At 42.7% G+C, this 18,989-nt stretch overlaps 1 protein-coding gene across 4 annotated transcripts in view; it reads left to right on the forward strand.

Moving 5' to 3' along the window:
- RORA (RAR related orphan receptor A) overlaps positions 1 to 18,989 on the forward strand; it is a 722,505-nt gene that overhangs the window by 609,878 nt on the left and 93,638 nt on the right. Inside the window, exon 1 of one of the 4 annotated variants that reach the window (XM_058740661.1) lies at positions 5,681 to 5,699. The exons of 2 other annotated variants lie outside the window; for them this stretch is intronic. In XM_058740661.1, coding sequence (XP_058596644.1) covers positions 5,696 to 5,699 — 4 coding nt within the window. In that variant the 5' untranslated portion in view covers positions 5,681 to 5,695. Of the gene's footprint in view, positions 1 to 5,680; positions 5,700 to 7,525; positions 7,674 to 18,989 lie in introns of those variants that run through there. One more of the 4 variants, XM_058740660.1, reaches the window with a different exon arrangement.

The raw sequence follows: 18,989 nt of genomic DNA on the forward strand, positions 1-18,989 counted from the left end.
CACAGAGTAAGTCCCAAGGAATTGCTCACCAATGGGAGAGGGAAAAGAGGCAATAGCAACAGTGTTGCATAATTATTGGAAAGCCCTTTTGATTTTGGAAAGTTATCTTTGGGGATATAAGGTTTAACCGGATACTCAAAATCTAATGTGAATTTTGGAGTCTTCTGAATAGAACGCCTAACTTCATCTACCTTCCTCCATCTTACAAAATGAAAAAGAAGAGTGCTAATTTTTTTTAATGTGAATCTCACATAGTTAGAAGAATTTAATTTTTTTTTTCATTAAAACAGAAGAACATACCCAACCTATTATTGTTTCAGTACTCGAAGCATACTTCCTCAGTGCAGGACTGGACAGAAATAGTAGCTGTACTTCTGAGAGCAGAGAAGACTTCTGATCAAATGCCGTCAGCCAAACGAATCCTATCCTATAAGCTGCAGCTTAAATGTGATCATCAGAACCACTATTGACATGTGGCACAACTGTCTGAAATGTCAATAGTTATAAAATGAGTATTTCATAATGCAGAATAATTGATTACTCTGCTTGACTGAACAGAAACATATTTTCTCTGCGAAAGCAAAATAATGCCAGCATTTGCTCCTGGAACGCTCCTAGCTGCGAGACTCGGATTTCCCAATGAAGCCCACCTACTCTGCCGCCCTTGATCATGCATGACAAAAATAGAGAGAACCATCTGTAACTGCTTATCTTTTCTCCATTATTTGAAAATATATTTTTAAGAGACTTCTTAAAAAATAAAATATGGCCTATATACAAAGCCTCTATATTAATAGAACTGTCGCAGATAATTTTCAGAACTTAAATGGATGAGATACAGAATCAAATAACATTCAATTTATCTTGTTCATCCTAAAATGCCCCGCATAGCTTTTCACTCTGATGAAATAACACCCATTTCCAGTTTTATTCTCCCTCTGTGTGCTGTGATGTGGAACTCTTTTGCTCTGTGTGTTTTATTAAGTGTAATTTAACTTTATGACTATCAAACCAGCTATTAATCCTTACAATAAGCCTATGAAATGGGTGAGCTGCAAAGAGATTTATTTTCTAAAGCACAATTCTCTTCTTCTGCCCTCAATTATTTTTTTCAAAACTCATCCTCTGAATGTATATAGTTTGCAAAGGTCTCTGCTAGGCACTGTGAGGAAAAGCAGAAGAAATAGTAACAACCTACATTTTGAGCTTTTTCTCTGCCTGCTTCTCGTCCGTATGTACTTTATGTTGCTATGAGCCTTCACTACGAGTTTCTTAAGAAATGCGTTTTCTGTCTCTGTACTTTCATCTGTGTCCTGCCCTCCTGTTAAGATGTCCTTTATTCCTTTCTCTATTCATTAGATTCTATTTGTCTTTCAAGGTAGAGTTCAAGTGGCACGTCCTCCATGAAGTCCTTCTCATAAAATTTAACTTTTAAAAAAAATTTTTAAGTTTATTTATTTTGAGAGAGGGAGAGGGTGGGCAGGGGAGAGGCAGAGAGAGAGGAAGTGAGAGAACATCTCAGGCAGGCTTCGTGCTATTGGCAGTGATCCTGATGAGGGGCTCAAACCCTCAAGCCATGAGATCATGACCTGAGCTGAAAGCAAGAGTCAGATGCTTAACTGACTGAACCACACGGGTGCCCTGTCATAAAACTTAAGATTAATCCTACGCAAAGTAGCCCCTCTTACTCGTGGTTTACATAGCACCTTATTCTGCCCTACATTCTAAGTACTGCATGCGTTTATCTGCTAGATGGCAAGCTCCTTGAGGGAAGACCTGACGTTTTAATCTTTTTGCTTCCCTCTCCATGTCCTGACACACATTTTTTAAATTGTAATGCACAGAGGTTTACATTGTTCATCAGATGGGAGCTTCCACTCTGATGGCTAAGACGTAAGAAAGCGAGACCATAAGGCTCCTGAGACCAAGGAGTAATTTAATTTGTATTCATCTTTGTATTCTTAATATATAGCAGGCACTTAATAAATGCTTGTTCTATACACCTACACACACACACACACACACACACACACACACACGTTTTCAGAATTGTAAAGAGCTTAGCAAAAGTGCATTCTAATGGCCATTTGAACACATCTTTATTAAGGTCAATAATTTATGCCATGCACAGGCTCTGTGTGTACAACAATGTAGGGACTGGTGGTGGTGGTGGTGAGGGTATTCCCACTCATAAGCCCTGCTACCTGGTAGTCACTCTGTCCTTTCTTCAAATTGTTTAATCCTCCCAGTGGCCCTACCAGCCTTATTTCACATATGAGGAAACAAAAGTTTGCTCAAATCACTCAGCTAGTGAGTGGGATAAAGGTTGGTTTGGGGCCCAGGTTTGTCTAATGCTGGAGTTCATTCTACCATACCATGGAGTTCAGTGACACAAAGAAGCCTCCTTGGAGAGGGAAGCTGATGTGGTGCAGCAGGGAGAAAGGGATGGTGTTCCTGAGAAGTGGATAGGACATGATCCTGAAAGTCGTTCTGAATGTTTGAGTTGTAGGAGCCCTTCAAGGTCCGTTCCCATTCCTTCATTCTACAGGTTAGAGGCCTGAGGTCCTGGCAGGTGACATGACGTGCCCAAGGTGGCATTGACAGCTAGTTGAGTGTGAAACTTGAACCCAGGCTCCAGGTTTTGAGTTTGCTTCCCTTTTTCATATTCCTTTAACTAAAAAATCATTTCATGGCCTGTTCCCCTTCCAGCTGCAGGAGTGGGGTGAGAACACCCCCTGGGAACACAAGGCAAGAAGGTCTCTCTAGCCTCTGATGCACACCTCCTTCCTTGCTCCCTTGGCAGGTGTGAGTGTGTGTGTACAGTGAGCCACCTGCTACCTGCCTTTTCTGGGGAGGTTACTCATGTCTGTATGCCTGTGAACTTCACCCTTTCCCTCATTGTGATGGTTACAAAACACCTGCCGGTTCTTGAATTTCCCAATAGATGTATGAGATATGGAGTTCCAGAAATCTCAGAATCCCTTCACCATTGTCTCAATCCAGCCAAATCTTTCACCTCCAACATCCCATTACGCTAATAGCCACACTAATGATTCGCAGCTGTCTGTCAACTGTGAGGTTCAAAGTGCTGTGCAAACATCTTTTCAATGGGCAACCAGACACTGCCTTGCTTTAGGGTTGCTCAGATGACTTGGGGAGTGGACTTCTCTACAGTTTTCCGAGCCAAAGTCAAATGAGGAGTGAGCTTGTTCTTGTCTGAGTCTCCAGGACACCAGGCACATAATACACATTCAGTAAATGTGCTTGATAATGTGACATATGTATGTGTGTGTGAGTGTGTAAAACTGACGATATCTCTTGCCACCAAAATCCAGTTTATTTCACCATATTTCATGGACTATATAGATATATATATACATGCATGTATGTTTACATCTACAACTATATTTGTTATAGATGTAACTACATTGTTTTAAAGTCATGAATGGCAAGCAATCTATATTAATCTGTTCATCCCCTCCCCTTACACTCATAAATAGGTGGGAGGGCCTCTCCGATACCCTTGGTTTCCAGGTCTCACCAATATTATTCCATTTGTAAATGTTCCTCTATGAGACACTGACTCTTTCCAGACTCAAAATTAAGCACATTTGTGATATGTTATAGGTAAGTCTGTGCCTCCTCTGTAGCTTTCCAAGTAGTCTTTATATAGAATTCTCTGGGTCGGAATCCATTTGGTCTGCAGGAGACCTATGGCTCTATGTCGGTCAGAATGGCCCAAGTCCTACAGATCACAGTCTAGTGGTGGCTAAGAATTCAGTTGAATCAAGCTGCCTAGGACCACATTAACCTTTCACTGATCCCTTTCTTGTTCAGCTAGAAAGAAATTAATTGAATTAGCAAGCTGCCACACACCACAGAGGGAGAATCAGGCCTGGGTGAGACACAGAGCCAAAACACTCTCTCACATGCAGCAGCAAACTTTGAAATCATCTTGGTACTAGGAGCTGCTTGCCCAGTCATGATAAATCTGTTGATCCATTGGTTTGCCACCCTCCGCAGTAGCAGCTCTGTGTGCGGTTCAGAGTGGTCTACCAAACCCCATTTGATGGGAAACCAAATGTACCCTCATAAAGTATCATTTCTTTATTTAATCTCTGAAAGCGGGAAGATTGGCACCAACTTACTGATCACACTCCTCTCTAGATACCCTGAAGAAATAGAGCAGGCTTTCCTCTTAGGCATTTGGGAACAAGCTGGCATCAGAGGTGTCTCTCCACTTTCTTGCTAAGTGACAGATCAAATGTGAAAACCAATATATAGGGACACAATATGGGGCGGTGACCATCTCTAGAGGACTCTGAGTTGAATTACATGACAAATATGTGGTGTGCCTTCCTTTTCCAAGATTACCCAACAGGAACATCTGAATCAAAAAGTAATGTATAGCTTAATTCTGTTCATGGTGAAGAACTCCCATCCTGTTTATCTTCATGTAAGCAATATTCCTTTTCTATTTTCTTCTCAGAACACTTGGTAAAAAATGTTTAAACATAAAAAAAATAAAACTTTAAATGGAAAGACTATATTGCTTAACACTGTTTCCCCCATAGTATTCTAAGCATTTGTTTACTATAATCCAAATACCTATTTCTACATGTTAATATATAGATAGTAAAACTTGAACTGAAATGTGCATCGTTTATGGCTCAAATTTGGTAGTATTGAAGGGGAACATGGATCCTTTCATTCCTGACTGATTTATTTGGTTGGGGATTTAGAATTCCATAGAAAAATTATATTTCAAGAGTTTTGTGTGTGTGTGTGTGTGTGTGTGTGTGTGTTTTTAATAGCCTCTCATTTTTACTTTCAAAGTTTCATGAGAGCTTTGTGTTAATATAAAGAACAATATTATACCCTGGGTTAACAGCTGAAGACATTTAATAGAGGCATTTATTACAAATAGCATCTAGCCACACAGGAAGGTTAAGACTTAATATCTGAAATTCTGTTGCTCATTAGTTGTAGGATGAGAATGAAATACATTTCCAAAGGCTAAGGTCAGTATTACATTATCCTGGAAATGTCTTTGTTGAATATATGTGTAAATATTTCAAATAAGTATTATGAGATTATATTTCTATTGGGGACATATCCATAGAAAATTGCAGGAGCACACGTCAGCTTACATGTCATTCCCGATTACCGATTTCATTTGAAATGGTCTGGAAATAAATACCGATTACTAGTAATGTAAGACTATTTACCTTGGAGTCAGATGTCTGACAGGCAGGCTAGAGCTAATGGATTTGGTTATTTTCAAAGCATTGTTTTCTGGAGCAGGATACTGTTTTTTAAAGGAACACTGCAAATTTTCCAAGTTGTATTTCTGTATTCATTTGCAGTGAGTATGAAGAGCATACCCATGAACATGCAGTCCCTGATGACTTTCCATCCTTCAACGGTACAAAGGAAAGAAAATTGTACTGGGGACCTACCTACTGGATAGCTTGGCTTTACTCTTCCCTGTTAGAGTTGTTAGGCCAAGGGAAATCAAGAACCAAATACGAAGGATGGCGTCAATGTAACCGAGGGGCGTTGCCTCACTAGGAGATGCACTTGCATCATGGGAATGTGGTGTGATTTAATTTCACAATTGTAAACATCACAGTGGATATGGTTGATTCATTTGAAATTCTGGTCCACTTCGCTATGGCTGGAAAGCTGAATTAACATGGGTAGGTCTTGGCTTCACATTTTCATAATTTCTGATTTTTGTGGTTTTATTTGAAAAAAAAATCTAAAGGAAAAACTGCTAGGATGGTGTTAGCTGAAATCAAACTTTTATAAAGCTATGGTTTGATTTAAGGTGTGATGAATTTTACTGACCTTCTAAATCAGGACTGTGTAAATTTTGCCTGGAAAAGGAGGGTTGGGAGGGTGGGGAGTACGTGAATCCTAAGTTTTCTAGAGGGCTGATTGTCTGCATGTGTTTTAAGTTATAGCCCAACTCAGGGGCAAGGACAACTCAGTTATATGGGAAAAGAATGCTAGCTAGGACTCTCCTTATTTAATCACCATGAAGGCATCCACTAAAAACTATCTGATCTTTTAAGTTGGAAATGGAAATACAGACCATCAGGAAAGAAAGCAGAATTGAAGTTGTGTGAAGCGGGGTGCCTGGGTGGCTCAGTCGGTTAAGCGTCGGACTTCAGCTCAGGTCCCTATCTCGTCGGTCCGTGAGTTCGAGCCCTGCGTCGGGCTCTGGGCTGATGGCTCAGAGCCTGGAGCCTGCTTCCGATTCTGTGTCTCCCTCTCTCTCTGCCCCTCCCCCATTCATGCTCTGTCTCTCTCTGTCTCAAAAATAAATAAACGTTAAAAAAAAATTTAAAAAAATGAAGTTGTATGAAGGAACAGTAGCAGGTATGCAGACTGGGCTTTTGAATTGTTCTTCATACTATGCTCAATGTTATGGACACAGCTGGCAAATTTTTAAATAATGCCAACTCTGGGTACGAAGCATCTGAAATTCATCCTCAGAAGATTCATCTGACAATACTGTCAAGAGTTAAGTTTCCATATGGCCAGTAAAAAGGATTAAGCTTCAAAGTTCAGAGGGAATTCACTCTTAGTTGCAAGTTAAAATTCACCGAGTTGACCTTTAGAGGTATTTTTGTTTTCCTGCCCAGAGTGCCACAATGTCTCATTTCTAGGATGTGACCACTAGAGCCTTTTCCACCTGTAAATGGGTTCTCTGGAGAGAATGCTGGATATGGAAGAGCCTGGGAATTCAGTGGCTCAAATCGGCTGGCGATTGGATTATCATTTAGGTGATTCACATAAGAGTTTTCTGCTCTCCTTCCAGGTAACATTGTTCCTGGGGAATGGGGGAGGTGTAAACAAGGACCTTTGGTGTTGGTGTGATGGGAGATTACCAACCTCTTGGTGGGCGGGGTTCCCCCCGCTCTGGCCGAGCCTCTCCGGAAAGACTTAGGAGGCACTTACTCCACTCCCTGGAAAGGTCCGGGTGACAGCGTTCTGCACGGCCCCGTCTGGGGGACCTACCTTCTGAACAGAGCTGGGGCGCTCTGGGAAATGAGGGTGACTACAGCCTCTCCCCTTCAGGCCAAACCCCGCTTTTTCTCCGGCCAACTGGAGCATTTAACGCCCCGCGGGCTCGGGCGAGGAAGCAGAGTGGCGTGGGGTTGCGTGCCCCTTGCCCCACGGGGTGGGGACAGAGAGTGGTCAGGCGCGCGTTCCGCGGGGTGCTGCGTGCAGAGAGCACCCGGGGGACCGCAGGTGTTCGGAGAGGCAAAGAGGAGGCTGGGGGCCTGGGCTCGGGCCGGGGGCGCGGCAGGGCAGCGCGGGCCCGGGGTGTGCCAGCCGAGCCGCCGCCGCTCACCTGCCCGCGGGGGCGGGGCGGGGCGCGGCGCTGGGGCGCGCCTGCCTCCAGCCTCCCGCCTCCCGCCCGGGGAGGAAGCGGAGGGGCGCGGTGTAAACAGAGCGGCGGCCGTGATGTCAGCCGGTCACATGGAGCCTCTTATGGCTCGGGATGGCTCTCGGCGGGCGGGCAGCTGCGGCAGCTGCTGCTGTGGCTCGGGCGGCGGCGGCGCGGCGGCGGCAGAGGGGGCTCCGGGGTCGGACCATCGGCTCTCCCTGCGCTCTCCGCACCGCGGCTTAAATGATGTATTTTGTGATCGCAGCGATGAAAGGTGAGCCGGGAGTCCCGCCGGGGCCGGGTGGGCTGGCTGCTCAGGGGGGCGGGGAGGAGGGCGCGCAGGGGGAGGGGTGGGCGCGCCTGCCCCAGCGCACGTACTGCCCCGGGCTGGGCGCCGGAGCCCCGCCAGGGCCTTCTGGGCCACAGCAGCGGCGCCACCTGAGCCCGGCCGCGGGATCAGCCTGCCTCCTGTAGGGGGCAAAGGCGCACGGGCTGGACCCCCCTCTTCCGCCCCCTCTGACTCCTGTCAGCCGTCCAGGTCCGCCTGGCACCCGGCGGGGCTCTCGGAAGAAAGTTTGCTGGGAGTCGCGGCGCTTCTGGAAGGGAGGGTAGGATCTGGGGAGCTCGGAGGAAGCCGGGGACGCCCGCGGTCGGTCCCCAGGGCCCGCACCCCAGACAGCTCCGGCCTACGTAGGGAAGGCGCTGCGGCCGGGCCGGGCCGTGCGCGCGCGCGGGGACGCGATGTCATCCCTGGGGACTGGTCAGCGCCCCAGGCCTTGCGCCCTCCCCCCGTGGCGGCCCGAAGGCCCCGAGCGGCCGCGGGCCGGGAAAGTGCGGCCGTTTTCACTCTGCGTCCCGGCGCGGCTACTTACGAAAGCGCCCGGGCCCGAGCGAGACGGGCTTCTCGAGCGTGCCAAGACTCTCCCGGCTGCCGTCCGCAGCCGCAGCGCACCCCCACTGGATATTTTGCGTTGTGGAATGGACGTGGGGAGGCAGCCCTGCCCACAGGAGTCGCGGGCAGCGGTGGAAGTTAGACCGCGGTGAGGGCCGACCCGCGCGTGTTGGTCGCGGTCAAGTCTCCCCGTCCGGCCTTCCGCCCAGATTAGGATTCCTTAGCAGGCTGGTGGGGGATGGCAGGGGGGACTAGTTGAAGAGAGGATCGATTCGAGGTGTTCCGAGGTGAGGAGGAGAGAAACCGAGGCAAGTTAGGGAAGTTTCTAATGAGAAAGCCAAAGTTTGGAGGTGTGCAGGAAGTCGCCTGTGTGGCCCGGAGGAACCGAGCCACGCTGTTAGGACTCTTGCAAACAGTCCTGGAGAAACTCAGCCAGCAGCACGCTGCCCGCTTGTGCGCCAGCAGGTTCCTCCGGGAGATAATCTGCCCGAGCGGCTTCGCGGACCCGGCCGCTGGGAGTGGGGATTTAGAACCCCATCTGCTTGCGGCGCACAGGGAGCCCCTAATGCGCCGCGTTTTTGCAGACCCGGACCGTCCTGAGGGTTCTGCCCAGCCGTGCGGGCGCCCAGAGCTCCTTAAACGTTCAGTAGGTTGAGGTTTTGTTGCAGTCCAGGATGAAGGACACTAGTTCGGTGTCTGTGCTGCGTTTACTTTCGGGTCACCGAGCTTTGCCTTTCTCCACTAGAGATTGGGTGGCATCTCTTTCATTAATTATTAACAGGCCGAAACGTGCTGGACACTAAGATGAGCTGCTTGAGATGAAATCTTTCTATACGACGTACCCACAGCAAATTTTCTGTCTTTCCCTTGTGGCTTTCGGAAAACGGGATTTAATCATTTTTGGAATATGCAACGGATAAACGAGGGAAAATCTCCTTGTGTTACACGTTCTTAAGCATCTTAAAATCATCTTGTAAAGAAAAAATGTCAAGTTTTTCTCTATGCCCCTCCCCTCCCCCTCAAAAAAACTTTTATGCTATTTCCTTAGTTTTATTAATCCTCTAAGAATAAAACGACCCAAACAGCCTTTGTAGTTAAGATATTTTCTTCCTTTTTTTTTTTTTTTTTTTTTCCTTTAAGCTATAAAATAGATTTTGTTGCTTGGAAGATGTCAATGCCAGTCTTTATCCATTTTATGTAGTATAATTTGTGTTGATTGAGGGAAGAGTGAAAAGCTAAGACTGTTTCCCCTAATGAACAGTAACTACCAAACAATTAGTAAGGAAAGTATGTTTTAATATTTTAATTTAATGTGATGCTTTCGGTACATACAATGTTGCTTTTGTAGCTCTGGTACAAAGTCGAGTACTATCCCTTGCTAATATAATCATGAGAATCACACAGCCATCATCCCCCAAAAGCTCTAGCCCACACATTTGTCTTGGAGTGACCTCTGGCTGCCATTAGATAATAGATTCATAGTAATGTGCTTTGAGAAAAGTAGCTCAGTAGTGGCGATGCAGTTTTCCTATAAGCGTGAGAGAGAGAGAGAAATAGAATGCATCTGGACAATTAGAATATTTCATTTCCAATATCATAACATCCTGTGTTTTAATGGGATTATCTTGCTTTGGTGCAAATTTAAACTGAAGAAGTAGTTTGTGGGAAAATGAGGAATGCTGTAAATGTTTCCATATCAGATTTAAGGGGAAAAAAACTGGCCCAGAATCATATTAAATACTTCCCTACTGCCTCTCATTTTTAATAGTTAAATTGGTTCCATATGTAAGAGAGTTTGTATAATTAGATTTTTCATGCAAAACAGAAATACTCTTTACAATATAGCTTTTTGGTACGTGTATGCATGTGGACGAGGGGAGGAGAAAACAAGCGACCATAAAAGAAAAACATTCTCTTTGTTGGCTGATTGCTTGTGTTTTTTAAACATCATTAAGTCAGGCCCTTTGAACTCACCAAGGAAGAAAATCCTTGCCTCTGTGTTAGTTGTCAAGTAAGTTTAAGCTTAAAGTGGTTTCATGCTTAGAAGTAATACATCTTCATTTGAGCCATTCTCGTCTCATCCTTCAGTTTTGTTTTTGTTTAATTAACAACTAAATTCCAGTACCCTTTGGATTGCTTCTCGGGCAAACAACAGAGAGAGCCAGCGATAACATTTGTAATCAGGGGAGCACTAGTTCTGCTCATCAGAAAAGCGCATTGGCCAAATGTCCGGCGGCAGCCGAGCGCTGAAAGGAAATGCAAGGACTTCATCAGTTTCCGTAGATTATATACCCCTTAGCTTCTTGAGGGCTCAGCCTGTGCTCATGTAAATGGAGTTAGAGTGAAGGGAGAGGCTTAAAGGGAATTTCTGTCCCATAATAGATTCTTCCCCCAGCACAATTCATGTGCAAAATGCAAACTTCACCTTACTGCTTTGAAAATACTTTAGGTGTTGGTGATGAGTAGTATTTCCAACTCCAATAAATTTGATTTCATAGTTTTGAAGAATGTGGCCTTTCTTTTTACCAAATGAAATGTGAATTTTATCCCTGGTCTTATTGCAAGCGCCCTATCAATGATACCTTTAGCAGGGATTTTTGTCCCATTTTTTTGTGACCTTTGATGGGTAGGATTGGGAGAAGGGTGATCTTGAAAAGAGGCTAGATCTTGAAAAGAGAAAATGTAAATGGCCGCTCCACGGAGCAGAGTTGATCGGGCAAAGAGGGGTCAGTTCTTTTAAAGACAAAGAGGATTTCTGAATCCATTTGTTCATGGGGGTTGGGGGGGGGGGCAAAGCTCAGACCCTCTATGAAGTAGAGAATATTTTTAAAGCGCCATTTTCTTGAGCAGCCTCTTAATTTTATATCAGTCACTTCACTTGAAATGCAAAGTAACATCATACTCAAGTAAACCACTTTGCTCTCAATTTGAGTACCATGTAATTTTTTTAAAGCTGCCCAGTTACAAAATAATTTCTAAATGGAAATAATCTGATAGATACATAGATAGATAAATGAATATGATTTCAATCTTAGAGAGTATAACTAGTAGATAAATTAGTAAATATATACTAATAGTTCTCGCTAGACTCCTTTTTCTCTCACCTTTCCCTTCCAGTCAAGTGAATCACAATGAAATGGATGAGATCAGCAAGTAGATAATTGCAAAGCACCTGCACTAGCACCCAGCCGCTTTGTAATTTGCTCAGGGGCATTGAAGGAAATAATATTTACAAATGGCCATTTACTGGGAGAAAAAGTTACTAGATAGATGGGTAGATAGATCTGCAGAGGTGGAGTTGGAGTTCAGTTTTCTTAAAATTCTCTTAAATTATTTTAGTCATCAATAAAACCCATTGTATGGAACAAATCTAAGAATACTTTGTCATAGAAATGTTTTGATGCATTCTAAATATTCACAGTCCTTATTAGTAAGAACTCAAGGTTGCTTTAATCTACATAGTTCATATTTAGTAAGTTTTAGAACCATAGAATCGCAGAATCAGCAGCATAAAATCATGCTTTATGTTTCTCTGCTTAAAAAAAAATAACTTGGAAAGATCCACCAGTGACAACACAGATATGAATTAACATTTAATATTATCTCCAAGACTATATATTGACTCTCTGAGGAATGATTTGCAAGTTTCCTCTCCCTACTTATAGATCCTCCACTGAGAATACCTCCCTTCCACCCCAACCTTTGAGTCATGGACTTAGAGATTCTTGGAGCTTTCTGTATTTGTTGGTATTGTGTGTGACGTGATGCATGCTTTTTCAGTTAAATTGTCAGAGTGTTATGTCCAAAGAGGTCCAAATAGATAGCAGCATGTGATTAGCCCATGCGCAAAATGCAGGAAGGCAGTTGTAAACTTTTGTATCTGGATTTTCTTTTCAAAGTGACATTTGTTGGGGTGCCTGGCTGGCTTAGTCGGTAGAGCATGAGACTCTTGATTTTAGGGTTGTGAGTTCAAGCCCCATGTTGGGTGTGGAGCCTATTTAAAAAATAAAAACAAAAAAATAATAAAAATAAAGTGACATTTGTCAGCCCTCATCATATTATAAGGCGGTAATGTGATAATTTAAAAATCTTTGCTCCCATTAGTATAAAAAGTCATGTTACAACTTATTCCATACGTTTGCCGGTGATTTCGTTTTTTGACTTTCATTGCCTCTGAAGTTTACTAGGCATTTCATAAATAAATAGATGGATGATGTTAACCTGTATTTGTTTTGTGCTTTATGTTTTACAAACATTCTTCTGTCACTTAATCTTCCATGGAAAGTCACTGATACTCATGATGTTTGGTTGAAAAAATGAAGCTCATAGAGGTTATGTGCTGTGGCCAAGCACTTCCGGCGGATAAATGGTAAAGCAAGGGCTAGAGCCCTAATTTCTACTATTTTCATGCTGCCTCCCCTGGAGGAAGCTGTAAAAATGTCCTGGATATAACTTTGTCTCTAGTTAGTGAAAATTATAACTCTGGCATTTATAAGAGGAAAAAAATAGATTCAATTATGTAATGCTTTGCTGAGCCTAATATCTTTAAATTACTATTTAATAAAATCAATTTGGTACAAATGGGGTTATTCTTATTTGCTCATCATTAGCTCTCTTCATCCATGATTTTCATTAAGTCTACTTGTTGTAAGAGGATCTGGGTGAAATGTAAGCATTACCTTTGTAAAGAATACAGAATACTATGAAACGCAGCTAACCTATCTCCATTGTGAGAGAATCGAGCTAGAGATTTACCTATATGTGTTCCACTTATCTTTAGGCAAAGGGAGCATTTACAAATACATCTTCTAATTTTAATATGCCTTTATGTAGAAAGCTGATGAATCCTTGGGCTGGTGAGTGTTGTCCTGGTTGTTTCCATAACAGCTAAAGGGCATGATTGTGGACCTAACTCTTGAGAAATCTGTTGTCTTTTAGGAAATCACAGGAGAGTAAAAGTTTCCAAGTGGATAGATCTGCAAAAGCTCATTTCTTACTTGATGGGTGTTTACTTTTCTGGTGACTGGGCTGAGATGTGTTTGTCTGAAAGCAAATAAACATTATTTCATAGAGTCTTGAGGGGAGAAGAAACTTTAAAAGTCATTCAGTTACAGGTCCTATTGGCATTTGGTTCTTCTCCACAGCATTCCTGCTAAATGGTTGTCTGGTTATGCCCGAACACCTCTTATGACAGGAAACTCCCAATTGTTAGAGGTAGCTTATTCCATCTTGAATTAGAAAATTCTTCCTGTATCAAGCATAAATCTCTCCTTTGTATTTTTAATCCCTTGATTATGACCCTTTCTTTTGGGACTGTGGAGAGCACATTTAACCCGTCTTTCAGGTGAAAGATTGTCAGCTATTTGAAGACCAGAAGTGTGAAACACACACATATACACAGCTCTAACCCTTAATCTTTGCTGTCCCCTGCTCCACTCATTCACAGTAGGTCTTCTTACAATCTTAATCAATTTCTTCCTCAAGCATACTTAAATTTGTCTAAAACCTCTTGACATTTTGCTACCAAAAGTGGAACCCGAGTACTAGTTGTGTTATGACTGACTCAGCACTTAACCACATAGTAAAGACTAAAGACTTGTTAATTTTGTTTTAAAATTTTTGAAGATACACAGGCTAGGCTGTAACTTTAGGCCATCGCATGACCGGTCCTTGTGATATTGTTGTAATGTGTGAAAGTAGATTTTTGACCTGTTCAGAAATGCCTTTAGATGAGCTGAAGTTGATTATTAAATATCTAGGAAAACCAAAGATATTCCAAAAATAATTAATGGAACATAGAAGCATTGTGAGGTGTTTTTCTCCCAAGTAGTGTCAGAGCTGAGATAAGGCTGCCCTCTAGTGGTTACCTATTCATGGAAAGCTAAAAGCGTAATGGTGCCATTGAATTTCCCATCAGGCTAGTGGAAAGGGTCAAAGGTTGAAATTATTTTCTCAGTTGCTGTGGGGCATTCTTCATCAGATTCCAAAGTGTAATTCATTGTTTTAAATGGTTATTAGAGATGTATCTGTGGGGGAGATAATGAATTTCACAAGTTTGCTTGGGAGATAACAAAGGGAAGTTTTAAAACTGAATTAGGAAATTTTGTTTGGCTCCATAGTAAATTTTAAAATGTAAATGAGATTTGGTTTGTGAATAAACAATTATTATGACCTTTATGGTAATCCTTGTAATTTTTTTTTTTTAGTTTCAACCTTAATTCTATTCCTCGACCGTCAAATAAAATTTCAAAAGAGATTGTCATTTTTAAAAAAATTTTTTAATGTTTATTTTTGAGAAAGAGACAGAGTGCAAGTGGGGGGAGGGACGGAGAGAGAGGGAAACACAGAATCTGAAGCAGCTCCAGGCTCTGAGCTGACAGCATGCAGGCTCACTCGGGGTTCAAACTCATGAACTGTGAGATCATGACCTGAGCTGAAGTCGGACACTTAACTGACTGAGCCACCCAAGTGCCCCAAAAGAGATCGTCGTTTTGATCAGCATTCTCCCCTTTTAAATCTAGAGCTTTTTTTTTTTTCCAAAAAAGATCAACATTTAGAAATAAGCAAACTATTGGAGTTTTTGGCAATAAAACAATTTTAAACATGGATGCAAAACTATTAACCACTTGATTTGTGAAGACTTGTGGTTAGATCACTTGGTTCACATAAGTGTAAGCAGTTTGCCCAAAAAATAGAGTATATGTTATGCAGGACTTTTAGAATATCATATAGAGCTTATGCTTTAAAACAATGGAAGTAAAAATATGTCTGTGTAATTTTTTAGGATAATAGATAATACAAGTGAATTGTGGGCTCAGATTTTGGTGGTTTGTCAAGTGTGAAACAGTCGTAAAACAATCTGATACTTCTGTTGGCATCAGAAATAAGTATTGATCCTTAAACATCATGTAAGGAAATGATGCCTTGCAGAAAGAAGAATGAGGATACAGGCTTATATGAATGTTGCATTGCTCAAGAAGTCAAGGCTTCAGAGCTGAGCTGAAAACCAGGATAATAATAACGACAGGTAATCACCAAGATTCTCAAGGGTAACAGTGCTCATTTGTTCCTACTGGAAAGGTGCAATTGTATCTTTATGTGAAAAACAAGGAGGGAGGAGAAAAAGCAAGGAAAACCTGCCGTTTAAACTTTTCCATCATAGCAATAAGATAGTGGCTTGGAAGTAAAGACTTGTGGTTAGGTTTCAGATCAGTTATTGAAGCAAACCGTTTTTCAGATGACGCCACCCAGAAGTGTGATCTTGCACCACATGAGAAATATTCTCTTTCATAGAATGTTATTTTCATTTTTCAGTTGTTAGGTTTTTTCCTCTTATTTGTTTATTTCATGTCACATCTTCTGCAGAACACGGAACGTAAATAACTAAATAAATTCGTTTCAGCAGATACTTAGTAAGTGCCTACTGTGTGCTTTTATAGAGCAGAGACACCCTCCTCCCAATTATCTCTTAAGCCGTGAATCAGCATCTAAAAAATGCACCGGGAGATTGGCAGCCACACTTAGCCAGAGAAGGCTGTTTTAAGACCGTTGCTCTTCTACGTTTGCAGCTTCTGTGAGCTACACGCCATTTAAAATAAAGGAGAATTTGCGACCCGCAGTGAAATGTTACTATAATTGAATAAAGCCCATCATTCTCCTTCTGTGTGAACATGATTTCCTTCCAAATCAGCCATAGGTTAGCTCTAAAATCCTGCCGAAAGCAGTGGTTCTGAAACTTAAGACTGCAACATGTAATCCACAGAGTCTGTTGAAAAGGCTGATTCCTAGGTCCCCCCTGGAGAGAGCCTCACTCTGTCAGTCTGACCCAGGAAGGCCTGTGTTTACAAGTGTCTCCGGGGATTAGGATTCAGGTGGTCCTCAGACCACCAATTCAAATAGTCCTCACCTGCTGGAGCTGGGATGAGCCTGGGATCCTCTAGCCTAGCCCTTCAGCGGTTCCTAAATATCCTTGATCTTCCCAGTCGACTGAGAAGCATTCAAAAAAACAAATGCCCGTTCTCCATCACCACATGAGTGGATCCTGCTTCTGATAGTCTGGGGTAAGACCAAGGAATTTGAATTTGTAAAAGCTCTTCTGGTGGCTGAGGACCTGGTAAGTTTAGGAACCATTGCTCTGGTCTAACCCTCTTTGACTAGTGTGGAAAGTGGAGCTCGGAAAGGTGAACAATATTAGGCTCAAGCACAAGCCTTCGTTTAGTCCTCCGAATCTCCTTTTGAGCTTAAGATGCCCAACATGAGCAGTTCCCACCATTATTTGGATGTAATTAACACACTTGAGATAATCTTCTGATTATCTCAGCCTTTCTATACCACCGTGTGGGAGGAAATGGACATAACCCAAATCTGTTAACCCAAGTGGCCCAAGCAGGCAGAACACCCTGAGACTTTGGTGTGGGAAATGCCTTTGATACTTTCCAGACACTGTGTGCCTTTTCTGCATAAGTCTTCCTAGGCAGCTCTGGCCTTCTGGCATTCGGTGAGCCCCGGGGCTGGGTCTTGCCACCATGCTGACCACTCAGTAGGGGTAGGTTAGGGATTGTGCTGCAGGAGTCAAGGCCAACTCCAGTGGCAACAGTGATGTCTTTTCTGTGTTGCTTTTCTCAGCAACAAAGTTAAGGTGCTAGCACCTGGCTGTCCCATAGTGCTTCCTATTTACGTGTTTCTCAGGCCCTGCACACCTGGCGGGCCTGCCCACTTCCAGGCGCTGGAGGTAACTAAATACGAATGAGGCAGACACAACCCTGCCTTCATACAGCTTAGATTCTAGAATGATGAAACAGATAAAATGAGAACTGCTTGGGTGATGTGGAAGGCAGCCTGCTCCCTTCCACACCACAATTCCAGACCCCTCTTTCTTTGGAAAACGGCAGTGCAATATCCCATTATTGTGGCAGGTATGATGCTGGGACTGTGGGAGCCACAGTGAACACAGTGGGCTTAGTCTCTGGCCTTGGCGAGTGTCCATTCTGTTGGGAAGAGGCAGATAATACCTAAGTGAACACATAAATGAGCCAGATAAGAACAGGCAGTAACAACAGCAAGACTAACATGGCAGACAGTGTGACAGTTTAGAAATACGTATGGCCTCATGGGTAAATTTTAGGGAACAGAATCCAAGAATGTTTCTTCCAACTGATGGTGAACGTTTGGCAGTAGACTCAGGAAGGAGCTTAGAGGTCATCTGGTCCCTTAGTTCTCAACCTTCTCTGCACAGTAAACTGTCTACAGAGATTTTTAAAGATACTCAAGCCCAGGCTGTCTCCGAGGCTCTTACTTTACCAAGTATTGTTCATTTTTAAGCTTCCCGTATGATTCTGGTTGAGAAACCCCCAAGTCCAACCCCCTTACTTTACACATGAGTCGTTGGTCCCCCCTGCAGGGAAGCAGCACTGAGTGGTGCAGACCACTTCCCGCTCCATGTTGGGTGGGGGAAGACGTGGGTTCTCCTCCCAGATCTACTACTCAAATTATTTTCGGGTTACCTCAGTTGCTCATTTTTCCCATTTGTTAAGTTGGAGAGACTGGAGAGCCATCAAGGTCTTTTCCAGCTCTCCCATTTGATGAAGTGTTTGTATTAAAACAAAAAGGTGCTCTGGTTTCTTGTTCAAGACTTGGAAGAAACAGACGAATGCCTTCTGGTTTCCTTATTCCCCCACCTCAACCCTTAGTTGCTGTAAGTGCTTTAATCCGCTAATCCCTTCCTTTCAGAAGTAAAGAAAATTTAAGATAGAAAGAGGTGATTACTTTTGGCCAACTATTTAAATGTAAGCACAAGCAAGCTTTCATTAATACTAATAATAAATATGCCCAGACTTAGTTCTGGTAAATTACAGAAATATTGTATCAAATTCTATCCCAAAGCCTTTCCCATTTTTGATGGTTGAGTTAAAACCAAGGAGGTTGGGGGCAGGGAGGTTGCGTAAAAATGGAAACCCTGGAATAGTCTTAACTCTTGCATACCACAGTAATTTTATTCTTTACCAAATATTCCAGGCCAGAAACTCAACAAAACTTTGAGTCTCTCCTAATATATTATTTGCAGTTTATTAGCCAGCAGAAACAGTGTATCTCCTATGTTGCCAGCTTACAAAAGGAAAATGACAGAACTCAGCTCTGTCATGAAAAATAAACTCATTGTACTTCCTCATTTGAAATCCAGTATCTCTAAGAACTTGGGTTTCATTGAAACATTTATTCAGAAAGGTAGCAGTTCATTATTAGCCAGGCTTGTGTGATGTAAGCACCTTAGCTTTATTTCCTTTTTGTGTGGAATGTCCCCAGTGGGGTTTGATAATATTCAGCAGTTCCAGAATTGATAAAGGAGTTTGAAAAGTAAATCTGATGGGAGCAGGTAAATGAAATTAGAGCCGTGTCTTTTTCAACAGAAATTTTTAAAGATGAATATATTGCCTACTTTATGTGTATACATTTAAGAAATGGGACACGCATTGTATACACAGCCATAGGTTTGCCTTACATATTAAATTACGGAAAATCATCTTCCTCTGACTTAAATGGCATCCATAACAGCAAGTACCTTCTGAAATGATACTGTTTAATAAAATAAGTGGTTTGGCAGAAATCTATTTCAAAAGCAGTGTTTCCATCACAAGCAAAATCATGTAGAACAGAAGCGTTTTGTTTCCACCGTTGCGGAGAAACAAAGTTGTCTAAGAT

The sequence above is a fragment of the Neofelis nebulosa genome, chromosome 7 (genome assembly GCF_028018385.1).
Source record: "Neofelis nebulosa isolate mNeoNeb1 chromosome 7, mNeoNeb1.pri, whole genome shotgun sequence".
Taxonomy (NCBI): Eukaryota; Metazoa; Chordata; class Mammalia; order Carnivora; family Felidae; genus Neofelis; species Neofelis nebulosa.